The sequence below is a fragment of the Pelodiscus sinensis genome, chromosome 4, assembly GCF_049634645.1.
Source record: "Pelodiscus sinensis isolate JC-2024 chromosome 4, ASM4963464v1, whole genome shotgun sequence".
NCBI classification, from domain to species: domain Eukaryota; kingdom Metazoa; phylum Chordata; order Testudines; family Trionychidae; genus Pelodiscus; species Pelodiscus sinensis.
This window is the reverse complement of record NC_134714.1, coordinates 58,462,176-58,474,839: the sequence shown is the minus strand read 5'-3', so window position 1 is coordinate 58,474,839 and position 12,664 is coordinate 58,462,176. Positions and strand designations below refer to the sequence as shown.

Sequence of the window (12,664 nt, the reverse complement as noted above, 5' to 3'; positions counted from 1 at the left end):
TGTTGTGAGTGCCCTAGGAGCACATATTTCAACTGGGCAAAGCTATAGTCACTTATCACAGAGGATACAATTGCAATCTGATTAAAGTTTGTTTGCAGTGTTGTTGTAGGCAGACTGGTCCCAAAATATTAGAAAGACAACATGAATGATCTAATATCTTCTATCAGACTAACTTTTGTTTGTGAAAGATGTTTTCAAGCTACACTAAGCTCTTCTTTAGGTCTAATTAAAGTAGCAAGATTGAGTGCTAAATTTAAAGAAAGCTTTGACTAAATGAAAACCATTATTTATTTTTCTGATTTTTTTAAATGGTAATTTAAAAATGATTTTATACTGTACAGCACCAATGTTACTGACAAATAAAACTTAGTTGTTCAACCTAAGTAAAGACAGTTTCCAAAGTGAACCAGTCTGAATGAGCTGTGCTCAATAACTTCTGGTATTTGTTTTCTGAGCTATATTTTGATCAATGCACTTATCCCTTCCCTGGATCTTACTGGCAGTTGGGTAGCTTTTTGTATGCTTCACATTAGCACCCAGAGATTTTCAAACAGGATGTTTTCAAAATCCCTCTACCACTTTCAAGATCAATAGTTGACTGACTAGTATACTCACGCTAGTGTATGATGGAGAAATTTTTCTAGTCATTAAATATCCTGCTTGGCTAAGGTAGTAAACTCACAACTAAAAGACTCATAGTAACTCCAGGGTCAATGTTGTGGGAAATTGGTACCACTAACGTACTATACTGCAAATGTGGATCCATGTCTTGCGTAAGGAGGTAATTCTCCAATCGTTAAATTAAACAAACATTTAGTAGAGAGAAACTAGACATTAAACAGAATGATGGGGGAGAGAGAGATTCTGCATTTTAGAAGTTAGGACACCTACTGCAGAAGTAGGAGAGCCCAGCTCCAGTCCCCCAGCATCAATCCCTCTTCCATTATTTATCTAGAGCAGATCTGCTTAAACAGGAGACAGAGAACTTCTCACATCTGAATATCCCACAGCCTAGTGGTTAAAGACCTCACTCAAGAGGTAGGAGACCCCATAAGAATCAAATCCTTTTTTCCTATTCTGGCAGTGTTGGATCACTTGTTGAATTGGATCAGTTTCAGCAAGTCCTTTAAAGACACTATTCCAGTCACCCAAACAGGAAGATCTTATTCACTCCCACTCATGTCTGCCCAGATAGGGGCACCTAGCACTGTGCTCCCTGTCCCATGTTTTGTAGTTGAGTTCTGCTTACTGTGCACCTACCAGCCAGAGCTCTTATCTGCAGCACAGTGCAGCTAGCCATGAATAAGGCCTCTGGAAAGAGCAGGCAAGAAAGGGATCAGTGTGTGTGTGTGCACACGCGCGGGGGGAAGGGGAGATGGAGAATCACAGGGGCCCCAGGGATGGTGGTGGTGGGAGAATAACAAGGTACTGAATTCTGGGGGAAGAGAGGACAGAAGCACAGGGTTCCCAGTGGTGAAGAAGAAACTGAGCATAGGAATCCAGGCATGGGTGAGGGGAGTCAATTTCCACAGAAAGGGAGAAATGAGGGTATAGAGGACTGTGCCCTGTGGGAGGGGCAGTGAGTGGAGAAGGAATAGTCCCTAAGGCAGGGCTACTCAACACCCTTCCCATAGCCCATTTGTTTGCAGCCCACAGGCAGAAGCTAAAACAAAAAGTAGTCAATATAATGGTCTCCTGTTGATATGCATTTTAGTAGTTAAATTCTTGGACTGGCAATGTTCATTGAAAGTGTTGTTATAGGGGTGAAAATCAGGTAAATATTGCATTTTATTATCAGCAGAAGTGACTTAAATGGGGCCTCTGTGTTGTGTAGTCTTGCCTTAATCTTTGTATTCATGCCAGTCAGTGTGAAAGAAGCTATTTGCAAGATACACAGCCACACTTAAGTTGCGGCCCTCAGCATGTGCTGTATCGTTATGGCCCACGAGGCTCCAAAGTTGAGTAGCCCTACCCTAAGGCAAAGATCCTTAGGGACAGGGGGGAACCAGGGCTATGTCTAGACTGCAGGCTTCTTTCACACTGGCAAACAGCATAGAAAAAGTTATTTGCTTTTTTGAAAGGTAACGTCCATTCAAGCTGTGATTACTATGGACAGAGTGGCCACCAGGGCAGTTGTGCTTTTTCCTCTTCTTCTGAAAACTCCCTCTTTCCCATCCACACATGCCTTTTTCCAAAGAGCTCTTTTGGAAAAAGGCTTCTCCCTCTCTCTCTCTCTCTCATAGAAAGAGGATTACCACTGCTGGGAAAACCCCTCCGTTCTTTCGATTTTCTTTCAAAAGAACACGATTGCAGTGTGGATGTAAGTGACATTTTTTGGAAAAATTGACTTTCAAAAAAAAAAAAACCTCTGTAGTGCAGACATACCCCAGGACTGACTAAGTAGGTCTTAAGAGGTTGGAGGGCTCCCTGCTTCTCTGACGACAAACTGACTCTTAAGAGACTAGGGACAGAACTTTCTGGTCTAGAGCCATCATGGCCAGCTGCAGTTGTAGCTTCAAGGGTAGGGTGTATTTGTGTGCATGTGGCACCTTTTCCTAGAAGGTGCTGAACTTGCAGGGGATGAAGGCTGTGCTACTGGCCCACTGTGATTGTTCTGTAATCCCCTTCAGTTGCTAACAGCAGGCATCTGTTATAGCAGTCCCCAAAGACCTTAATCAGCAGGAGTCTCCCATTCTGCTAGGCCCCATACGAACTATTAAGAAGGGCCAGTACCTGCCCTACAGCTCTCAATCCAAGTCTTATGTCATATGACAGGCAAGCAAGTATAAATATTCTTTTTACAGGAATGAGAAGAGGCACAGTATCCAAATACAGAATGATACTTTAATATTAAAAGACTCATTTTTAACTTTAAAATGAGGAATTTTGTTGGTGTTTGGTTTTAAATACTTCTCTGTGAGAACTGCAACTCAGTAACTAGCGCTGAGCTTACGACTTGACTTCTGAAAAATAACTAGCTCTTTAAACAGAAGAGAAAGTGACTAGAAAGTGTATTTCATTCTTGTCAGTTTCTAGTCTATTAGTAGTAGGGTAACAGATCATTTAATTTTTTGCATACATTGTACTAGAATCTATTCTAGTCCAACCTAGTTCCAAAAGGAAATCATCCAAACAATAGAAAGTAATCTAGATTTTCTACAATTGTCTCAATCGTAGTCAAGAAATAGTAACAAAGAATATACCAATTACAATTTTAAACCTAAACAGGCCGCTTACATTACTTGTAACAAGATGTTCGAACATGTTAGTATTACAGCTGGTGAGGCTTACAGGACCCGATAGGGGGCATCTGGAGGCCAGGACATGGGACTAATCCATGGGCACAAGGAAGCTGGGTGGAAAACCTGGGACTGCTGCAGCACTCCCTACACACCTTAACTTCCCACACCTATGAAGGGAAACATCTGAAAGCAAATGGAAGAAGTTATGTGAAACTGAAATCATTGCCAAGGAACTTGAAATTGCTATTCTGGGTTAGGCAGTCATAACTGCTGAAATACAGCAATACAAAAAACAGCAATACCACTTGACAAATAGTCATTTGAGCTGGCCTTTTTTTGGTTTGTTTTTGTTTCTAGTATACTCGGTCAGTCATCTATAGATGGTGTTTCAAAGATCACTCAAGAATCTATCATTTGATTTCTGTCTTATTCTGGACTTTCTCGCTAGTGATCTGGATGAAGAAGTCAAAATTGCCAAGAAGCACATTGGACCAAAAAACCTTCAATTTCTGAATTTTGGAACACTCTCACTGACTTACCAAGAAGTCTTTGCTCTCATAACATCTACAATACTATGTTGACCCATACAGTTTCTTCTGCATCAAATAAGAGGTACTTCTCTGTACTCGATAAAATAAAGGCCTACTTAAGAGCCACAGTGGGAGATGGGTGCTTAAGTGATTGGTAATTTTAGCCTGTGACTGAAGCATCAAAACACTTAGATATCAGCCATCAACAATCTTGCCAAGAGGAGATGACAATATTATCCATTAGTTTAGATCACACCTGGAGGTTTGTTTTCAATAATTTACCTTTAAACATTCCTGCAACAAACTAACTCATTCTCCTCTTCACAATTTGCAACAAGCAGTTTAAAAACAAATACAGAGGAAAATAAAGACTTTAAGGAGATTTTACTTCTCTGCTAAAGATACAACTTTAATACTTTGTGCTGTATTTCTGGTATCTGTGTTAAGGACTCAAAACTGATACTTCAATGCTAGAGATAAGAATATCTTGCTGTTTTAAAGATAAAATATGACTAACTGGGGGATGTGAGGCGGGGGAGCTGTTTGTATATTCATACAGAAATTAGATACAGGACTTAACTAATTTCTAAATTACTACCTACAAAAAAAAATAATTAGTTTTTCAGTGCTTAAGTAGCCCACAATTGAAATCGGCCCTACATCACAATCTGAAAAGGCACCCTGAGAACAAATAAGCATTCTTCCTCCTCCCCTCCCCACTAGGCAGTAACGGAACAATCAGGAGAAAACTAAAGCGCAAGACTTTGCCCACCAAAGCAATAAATTGCCTGTGAGCAGTGTCTGGCTAAGCAGGGCAGAGACAAGGCATGGAGCTAGATAAAGCTAAAGTGGCTGAACAAGCAAACAGATGATTGTGGCAACTATGAGTATCTGTCCCCCTGAATTGTGCAGATACCAGCTTTGTTAATATGAGAGAGGTTTGAATTTTCCCTTTACATATAGCCAGGATGTTACAGCAATCTTTTACCAAAATCTATCCAGGAAGTGGAAGTAGATGAAAATTATGGTACTTTACTAGGGGTATGTCTAGACTTCAGGCTTTTTTCGACAGAGGCTTTGTCGACAGATACTGTCGACAAAGCCTCGTCAAAAAAGAGTGTCTAGACCTACACCCAGTTCTGTCCACAAAGCAAGCTGCTTTTTCGACAGAGTCTAGACGCTCTTTTGAAAAAGCATAGCGTGGATGCAATAGCACCTTTTTTCAACATAATTCTGTCGAAAAAATGTATTATTCCTCGTAGAATGAGGTTTACCGCTGTCAACAAAACTGCCGCATTGTCAACTTACTGTCGACAGAACTCGGTGATAGTGTAGACGCAGGTATAGTTTTGTCAACAAAAAGTCCACTTTTGTGGACAAAACCCTGTAGTCTAGACACACCCACCGTGTCCTCTGTGGCTGCCCATTAGTTGAGTGGAAGTTAAGGGTCTCACTATATATCAATTAAAAATGCTCAGCTAGCTTGTACCAGTTGACTTAGGCTGAGGGGTGATTTAATTAAAGTATAGACATTCAGGTTCAGACTGTATTCCATGCTCTAGTACTTTGACTCTTTTTGGAGAGTCCTACATCTCAGGCTGCTGCCCAAAGATGAACATTCACATTGCAGTAAAAGAACCATGGAAGTCTTAGTTAACATGGGCCAACCACACGTCTCTCACTGAAGCGCAGACGGACGCTAAGAAGTTGAGTTCTACCCTAAAGAGCCATCAAGGGCCTAAATGGTCCTTGACCATGGTATGTCCTTGACCATGTATTTTTTGGCCCATGGCTTTCTCTAGCCTTCTTGCCATAAAAATGTGCTGCTAAGATAGTCAATATAAAGACCATTTAACTTTGGAATTCACTCCTCTCCACAGGTTAAAAGACCAAATCTGTTGAAGCTTGGAGCAAAATTAGAAGCTTAAATACATCCCCTAGCTTTTAGAGTGCACAGCATTAGGAGACTGAGAATTTCTCACTGCCTATTTTCTGCTTGGCTTTTGGTGGTCTGCGGTGTAACAAAAGTAATGGAGTCATAAACAAATTGTACTTTTAAATAAGTCTCAAGATGATAGAGTGCCTGGATAGAACTACACACACACACACACACACACGCTATGACAATGTCTCAAATGTCCTTAGTAATTTTTTCTGTATAGCATATGGATCAGTGCTGTCAAAAGAACATTCACAAACAAGGTACCCAAAAATAAAAGCTTGACAAAACTAAATACATACCAAAAGCTCTTAAATTCTGCCAACAAGCTACTCATACAGAAACCAGCAATTGAAAAGCTTTAAGTTTTTACTCTTAAATAATTTTACAATGAATATAACATAGATGTAAACAGTTTTAATGCTAAGACAGATACAAACATCTGTTTGTGCAAATGAACTTAACAGTATGGCTTTTAACATTATCTTCCATTATTTCCATGACAGTGTACTTTAATTTTGGATCATATGATTAGCTACATTACATTGCTCTAGAAAAAAATAGCAATACACAGGCTGGACCTCTCTTGTCCAGCATCCTCATGACCTGACTGGTTCTGGATGAGGGAATTTGCCTGACACCAGCCCCTCAGACTGCTGCCCCTTCCCGCTGCCCGTTCCTTCAGCCCATCTGGGCTGCTTGCGGGCCAGACACAGCCTGGAATTTGCTGTCAGCCAGCCGGGCAGCTCCAGCTCCACTGCCAAACAGCACATTGCACCATCAGGCTGCCGCAGCCCCAACCCCACTGTTGGGTGGCACATGGCCATGCTGCTGTGGCTGGCTTCCCCTCTCAGGCTGCTGTGGCCATAGCCCCAACCCCGTTGCCAGGGGATAAGCAGCCCCAATCATGCTGCCACTGCCACCACCTGGGCTGCTGCAGCCCCACCGCCGCCCAGGCTCACATGGCCCAGCCAAACTTCCCTTCTTGGGCTGCTATGGGCGTGCTTGCTGCCAAGTGTACTGTACTAAGATTTTTAATACATCAGTATCTAACTGCATATTCATTTTTCATGTGCTCAAACCATTTCTCCAATTTCTGTGCACACATGATTAGACAGGAGCATAGCTGCATAGACCAAAAATGCACCTAATGGGGGGGGAGTTAAAGGTGCCCTGGCTTATATACAAGGCCACACAGAAACTGGAGCAATACAGTAAAGTCTACATTGATACTGAAGTTTAAAACCAGATAAGTCTCGTCAGGCACTTATTTCTAAAAATAACTGAGAAAAACTCACAATCAATTATAACTTCTAAATTTTACTAGATTTTTCTAGTTTTTAAAAATCTAGTCAAAATTAAAATGAGCAGCAAACTAATAATCATAAGAAGTCACAGTAAACAGAAAAATACTCAATATCATACAAAGAATAAAATTTACTGGTACAAGTTAAAAAAAGAGGAGAAATTTCTATTTTACAAAAAAACAAAATTAAGAATCATATTCAGACTTAATGTACCCAAAAATGTTAAAGGTAGTTCTAGATAATTTAGTCAGTCAAATTAATACTTATAAATCTACAGGTTTAGCAGTTGGGAGGAGTTTTGCTTTTGATATTGGATTCTTTGGAGATCCTCTGTATCGAGCCTTTTCTTTTCCTGTAACACTTTTCTTGAGGGTACTTTTATCTGGTGTAGCAATTGGAATGTTGATAGAGGAGTTCATTTTTACAGCAGCTTTTGGTGCTTCATGATTAGTTAGATCTTCTAGGACAGACTTGGATGGGTTACCAGTAGTCACTGCCTGCTTGCAGAGTCTAACCGTTTTCATAGAAGAATCAGCCTGTTCTAGTGGATTTATCAATTTTGAAGATTTTGATGTTAATTCTAATTCAGATGATGTAGAAACTTGTATGTGTGTAGTTTCACAATAGAGCAATGAAACTGTGGAATTTTGGCAGAACTTTTCTGTACAGGAGGATAGTGCAGTATCATAACTTACTGATTTAACAAGAGGAGAACAAAAGTCACCAGGTTTTGCCAGTTTATAGCTCATAGATTGTCTGTTAGTCTCTAAAAGGGAGTTTATCCTTCTTACAGACTGGCGGACAGGAGTACGTTGAAACTTAAGAGGTGGTTTAGTTTTGCTAGCGGAACACGGATCGTTTAATGAAAGTTTGTTGAACCAATGTACATGGTCAGACACTTTTCCATGGTCAGAAACTGGTAAAGTTTTAGCTATAGCATTATTACAATCTCCAGTCTGCAAATAGTGTTTGTCAATTCTCTTTCTAGACTCCAGCAACCGTAAGGCAGGGAGCTCCCCTGAAGTAGCAGGTCCAGTATTACCTTTTTCTGAATTATGGGACTTCAGCTCATATTCTTTAGCAACTCCTGATTGTTCCAGTTCCTCACCCTCTTTTCTTCTGAGGGAATCTATTGCTTTTAAATTATAATTTGTATAATTGTGCTGAAAAGTCACCTTGCCCTCCCTGGACATTTCCTGAGGCATATTAAGTTCTGATGCAACTTCCATGCCCAATTTTTGGGTCTGATGCTCAATCTCAATAGGATTTAGGAAGCAATTTTCCTCCACAAACTTGATTTCATCTTTACTTGGCTGATTTTTGTCAGTAGCATAAGATTTACTTGCAGACTGATTACACTGATCCTTGGATTTTTCTACTGTCAAACTGTCAGCTGAAGTTTCAAAAATGTCCTTCTCTGGACTAAACGCTGTGAGACAGGGAGTTTCGGTTAACTTTTCTTCTGTTAAATCTGCTAAAGACTTTGCATCACCTATTAAATTTGGAAGATTACTTCCAGATTCCGAAAATGCTTTTTTAATTTTCAGTAATGTTTGTGTAGTCACGTTTTTCTCATCCACAAAGGGTGAGTATTCCCCTGGACTATTATCTTGCTTATAATTTGCAGCAGTGGACCTCAAGTCATCTGGAATGACAGGTGGTTTTCCAACTACAAGGACAGGTTCTGAAGAATGGCCTTCTTGTTCAAGATATCCCATCAGACTGGTCTCATTGCTGGTGCTATGTGAATCTGTAATACTGGATCCATTCCAAGACATTCGATAACTTGCTTTATCATGTTTTGGAGTAAGCAAGTTCTCCTCTGACTTGCTAATCATTTGTGTACCTTGAAAGAAGTTTGATACAATTATTTGTTATTTGCTGATAACTCATTAAAAACATTACAAATTTAAAGCCATGCACCATTCACTGATACAGTATGTTATATGATACTGTAAGTCTCAATTTCAAAGTGGAAAATCCTTCAAAAACAGCTTACAATTTTAAAGAGGGCAATTAGATTCAAATGTGAAAGAAGGCATGATATAATGCATACATGTTAGGAGAAATTACTTTTATCTATAATGACAAATACAAATTGTTGTATTTCCCAAGAATATTTCTATTGTCTAACTCCTTTTCAGTGCCTTTAATAAGTGCAGATACCCAAAAAATATCTTAGCTTTAAAAACCTATCTTACTTCACAAAAATACATGAAGCTTTCTCTTTAGTTATATTCAGCAAGGTATTTGCAAGACATTTACCTTTCTTTGAGAATTTTTCATTGACACATGTACTGAAAAGTGTATCTGTCTTTACAGATTCAACTCTGTTTTCCAAGTCTTGCTGACTTGCAAGTCGCCGGCCAATGTTTTCAGATCCTTTACCAACTGGACATCCAGTTAAAATAGTCTTAAGGAGGGGGGAAAAAGAAAACTAAACTTAATCTTTTTAAGAAGCTGAACATGGGGAAGTAATTTAGATAATTTACTTTGTAGACCTTTTCAACAGACATCTACAATTCAGGAAATACTTTTCCAATTTGCAGCAACTGCTAAAAAAGTGAGCTTCATAAATATGAACAAAACAAACCAGGTCCAACTTACTAAATCTTGAGTTCTACATTGTATACTATACAGCAGTGGTTCTCAAACTTTATTTTTTCCACTGTCACTTGAAAATGTGAAGGCCTTAGCAGAGCATTTAATGAGCTTTTAAAAATATTGTTTATACTATGGATGTTAAAAGGTTGCTAACTGACTAGTCCAGAGGTGGGGAACCTTTCTTGGGTTCGGGGCCACTGACTCACAGAAAAATCAGTCAGGGGCCACACACAAATGAAAAGCAAAACACACAAACCCACACTGATGTGACATGGACCCTCACTGAGAAGGAGAAAGACATTCCCCACATTCCCTTTGCACACCAGAGCCTAGGATGGCCCAGGATAGTAGATTTTGTGCACTCCAGCCCTCCCACCAACCCCAGAAGGAAAGTGAGAGGGGTTGGAAGCCCAGCTCCTACTACATTTTAACTGCAGAGCCGCAGCAGGGGTAGCTCCCTGACCAACGAAAGATGGGACAGAGCAGGGACTAGGGATGTAACCGACTAGTCAACTATCTCATAAGCAGCAGCTTATCAGATAGTTGACTAGTGATGTGATTAGTCACTCTCCCCCTCCCATCCCGCTGCCTCTATCAGAGAGAGGCAGCAAAGGGGGTGGGGTGGGGAGAGCAGGAGCCAGTGCTGCGGGGAGCTGGCTTAAAAGCTGGTTTCCCCCAGCACTGTATCCATAGGGGGGCAGGGGAGAAAAAAGGCACAGTGGAAACAGCAGGAGCGGGGACTGAAGCACACTTTGCTTGCACTGCTTCTGCTGCAAGTCTGCTTTTAAAATTTACAAGAGCCTCCAGGGTTCTTGTACATTTCAAAGGCTCAGGTGCTGCAGAGAGCGTGGAACTAGTGTGGAGGGAGTGTCCCGCTGGTCCCACGCTCCCTGCAGGGCTTCCGCTTTTGAAATGTAGCGAGAGCCCCACCTCCCAGGTCCAGAAAACTTCCTTGTCTGGGATCGAGGAGGCTTAAGGGTGCCGGACTAAGGAGGTCCAACCTGTAATATATCCTAAAAAGGCTAATCTTTTTCCATTAGTGGATCTTAAAACATTTCAGATGGAGGTGCAGACCCCCCTTTGGAAATCTGAGGCACAGTCCATAGATTGCCAGGGCTCTGTGGACAACAGGCTGAAAACCAGAGCCATAGAATAAGCTACAAGAAAGATGAATAGGATAGTAGAAGAGTACTTACTACATCTTTGTTGCTTTTTCCCAAGCTAAATTTCAGACGTAATGACCTGCGAACCATTTCTTTTCGGCTAATCTTTGGAGAGAAGCAACCAGTTTTTCCCGAGTCAACCCTGAAAAGTTATGTAAGTTTTGTTTTTTAAAGTGCATGGAAAGATAATCTCCATATATTATTTTCTTTACAATAGGTTTTCTTCCAAGCCCTTTTACTTTGAACTTTTAGTGCAATAGTACTCTGCTGCAGTGCTTCACAAACAAACCTGGGAGGCATAAATTAAATAATTTAAAATACTAGAAAGAGGATCCATGAAGTTCTAATTACAGGCAGTCCCCGGGTTATGTACAAGATAGGGACTGTAGGTTTGTTCTTAAGTTGAAGTTGTATGCAAGTCGGAACTGGTACATATTGTAGGGGAAACTCTAGCCAAACATTTCTCCAGAGCTCAGTTTTATTCTCCCACACCTCACTTCCCTCAGTCCTTTATTCAAGCTGAGGTGTCTGCTGAGAAAAGCCGCTCCGCGTCTCCATGGTCTGCTGGGGGAAAGCAGCTAGTGCGGGGTTGCCTCACCCCATTTGTAAGTAGGGATCCGATGCAAGTCGGATCCATGTAACCTGGGGACTGCCTGTAAAATATTGTGTATTCTGACACTGATAAGGCGATGAAGAATTTTAAGAGTTACAAAAAGCAAACAGTACTACAAAAACTTTTTTCCACACAAGTAAGGAATTAACATTTGTATGTTTCAGAAATGGAAATGACTGTTTTTTTGAATTTTCAGTATATTATACTTCAAAGAGAGATATTTAAAAGAGGTCAGGACCCACCAAGACCTGAAATAAGAATGAAGGAGTACCCAAATGAAAATTGACAGCTTTTAAGAGTACTTTTAAAAGTTATTCGATTTTAAACACTTACACTATTAATAAAACAGTTTAATATTTGATTCAGTTTAACTTTACTTATGACAAAAGTTTATTCCATATTTTGTGTGTACGGGCATGCACGACCATGTCAGTGTCCATTTCAACAAAAAACCCAAATGTCATGGCAGTTTGGTGTGCACATCTGGCTGTTGAAATCTGGGCAGATCACCAGTGTTCCCTCTAATTTCTTCCACCCCAGAGTGAACTAAATTTTCTTATGTGCACCAGCGTGGAGGCAATATGTGATACATAAGAATGGCCAGGGCTTGATAAATACGCTCGCCCGTGGCAAGGAGATATTACCAGCTCCTCCGTCTTCCGCCTCCCTCCTCTGCTCTCACCCTTCACTCCTCTGCCCTTTTCTAGCTCACTCCTCTGTTCTCCCCTCTCCCTCTGGCCCTGCCCCCGCTTCTGGCTCCCATCCGAGGACTCAGGGCCCCCCCCTCGCCGCTCAGCTGGGCGGCCGCATGGGAGCAAGCAGCACAGACCACTGTCAGAACGCTGCGCTCCCCATGCAGCACGGGGGTTGGCGCCGTTGGAGTGCGGGGCGGGTTGCTCTCGCTGCTGCGAGGCAGCTCAGCCCCATCACACTAGCAAACAAGCCGTCCTGTTTTATGGTGGCACGTGCCAGAGCAGTGGGAGTGGCGAGTCCCTTTTTTGTCTGGCAAGTAGGGTTTTGCATTATTTGTCAAGCCCTGAGAATGGCCATACTGTGTCAAAAGTCCATTTAGCCCAGTATCCTGTCTTCCAAACGTGGTCCGTGTCAGATGCCCCATAGGGAGTGAACAGGTAATCACCCCGTGACCCCTCTCTTTTGTCGTCCATTTCCAGCCTCTGACAAACAGAGACTTAGGACACCATTTCTACCTATCCTGGCTAATAGCCATTGATAGACCTAACCTCCACAAACTTATCTATATCTTTT

The 12,664-nt window shown here is 41.3% G+C and overlaps 1 protein-coding gene across 3 annotated transcripts in view; it reads right to left on the bottom strand.

Moving 5' to 3' along the window:
* Positions 1-12,664, bottom strand: part of LOC102455501 (neuroendocrine protein 7B2) — a 98,233-nt gene that overhangs the window by 63,822 nt on the left and 21,747 nt on the right. For all 3 annotated transcript variants that reach the window (XM_006132695.4, XM_075927037.1, XM_025189461.2), the window contains 3 exons: positions 10,819-10,927; positions 9,284-9,431; positions 6,063-8,864 (listed from right to left, as the gene is read on the bottom strand). In XM_006132695.4, the coding sequence (XP_006132757.2) occupies positions 7,282-8,864; positions 9,284-9,431; positions 10,819-10,927 (1,840 nt within the window). In that variant the 3' untranslated portion in view covers positions 6,063-7,281. Of the gene's footprint in view, positions 8,865-9,283; positions 9,432-10,818; positions 10,928-12,664 lie in introns of those variants that run through there.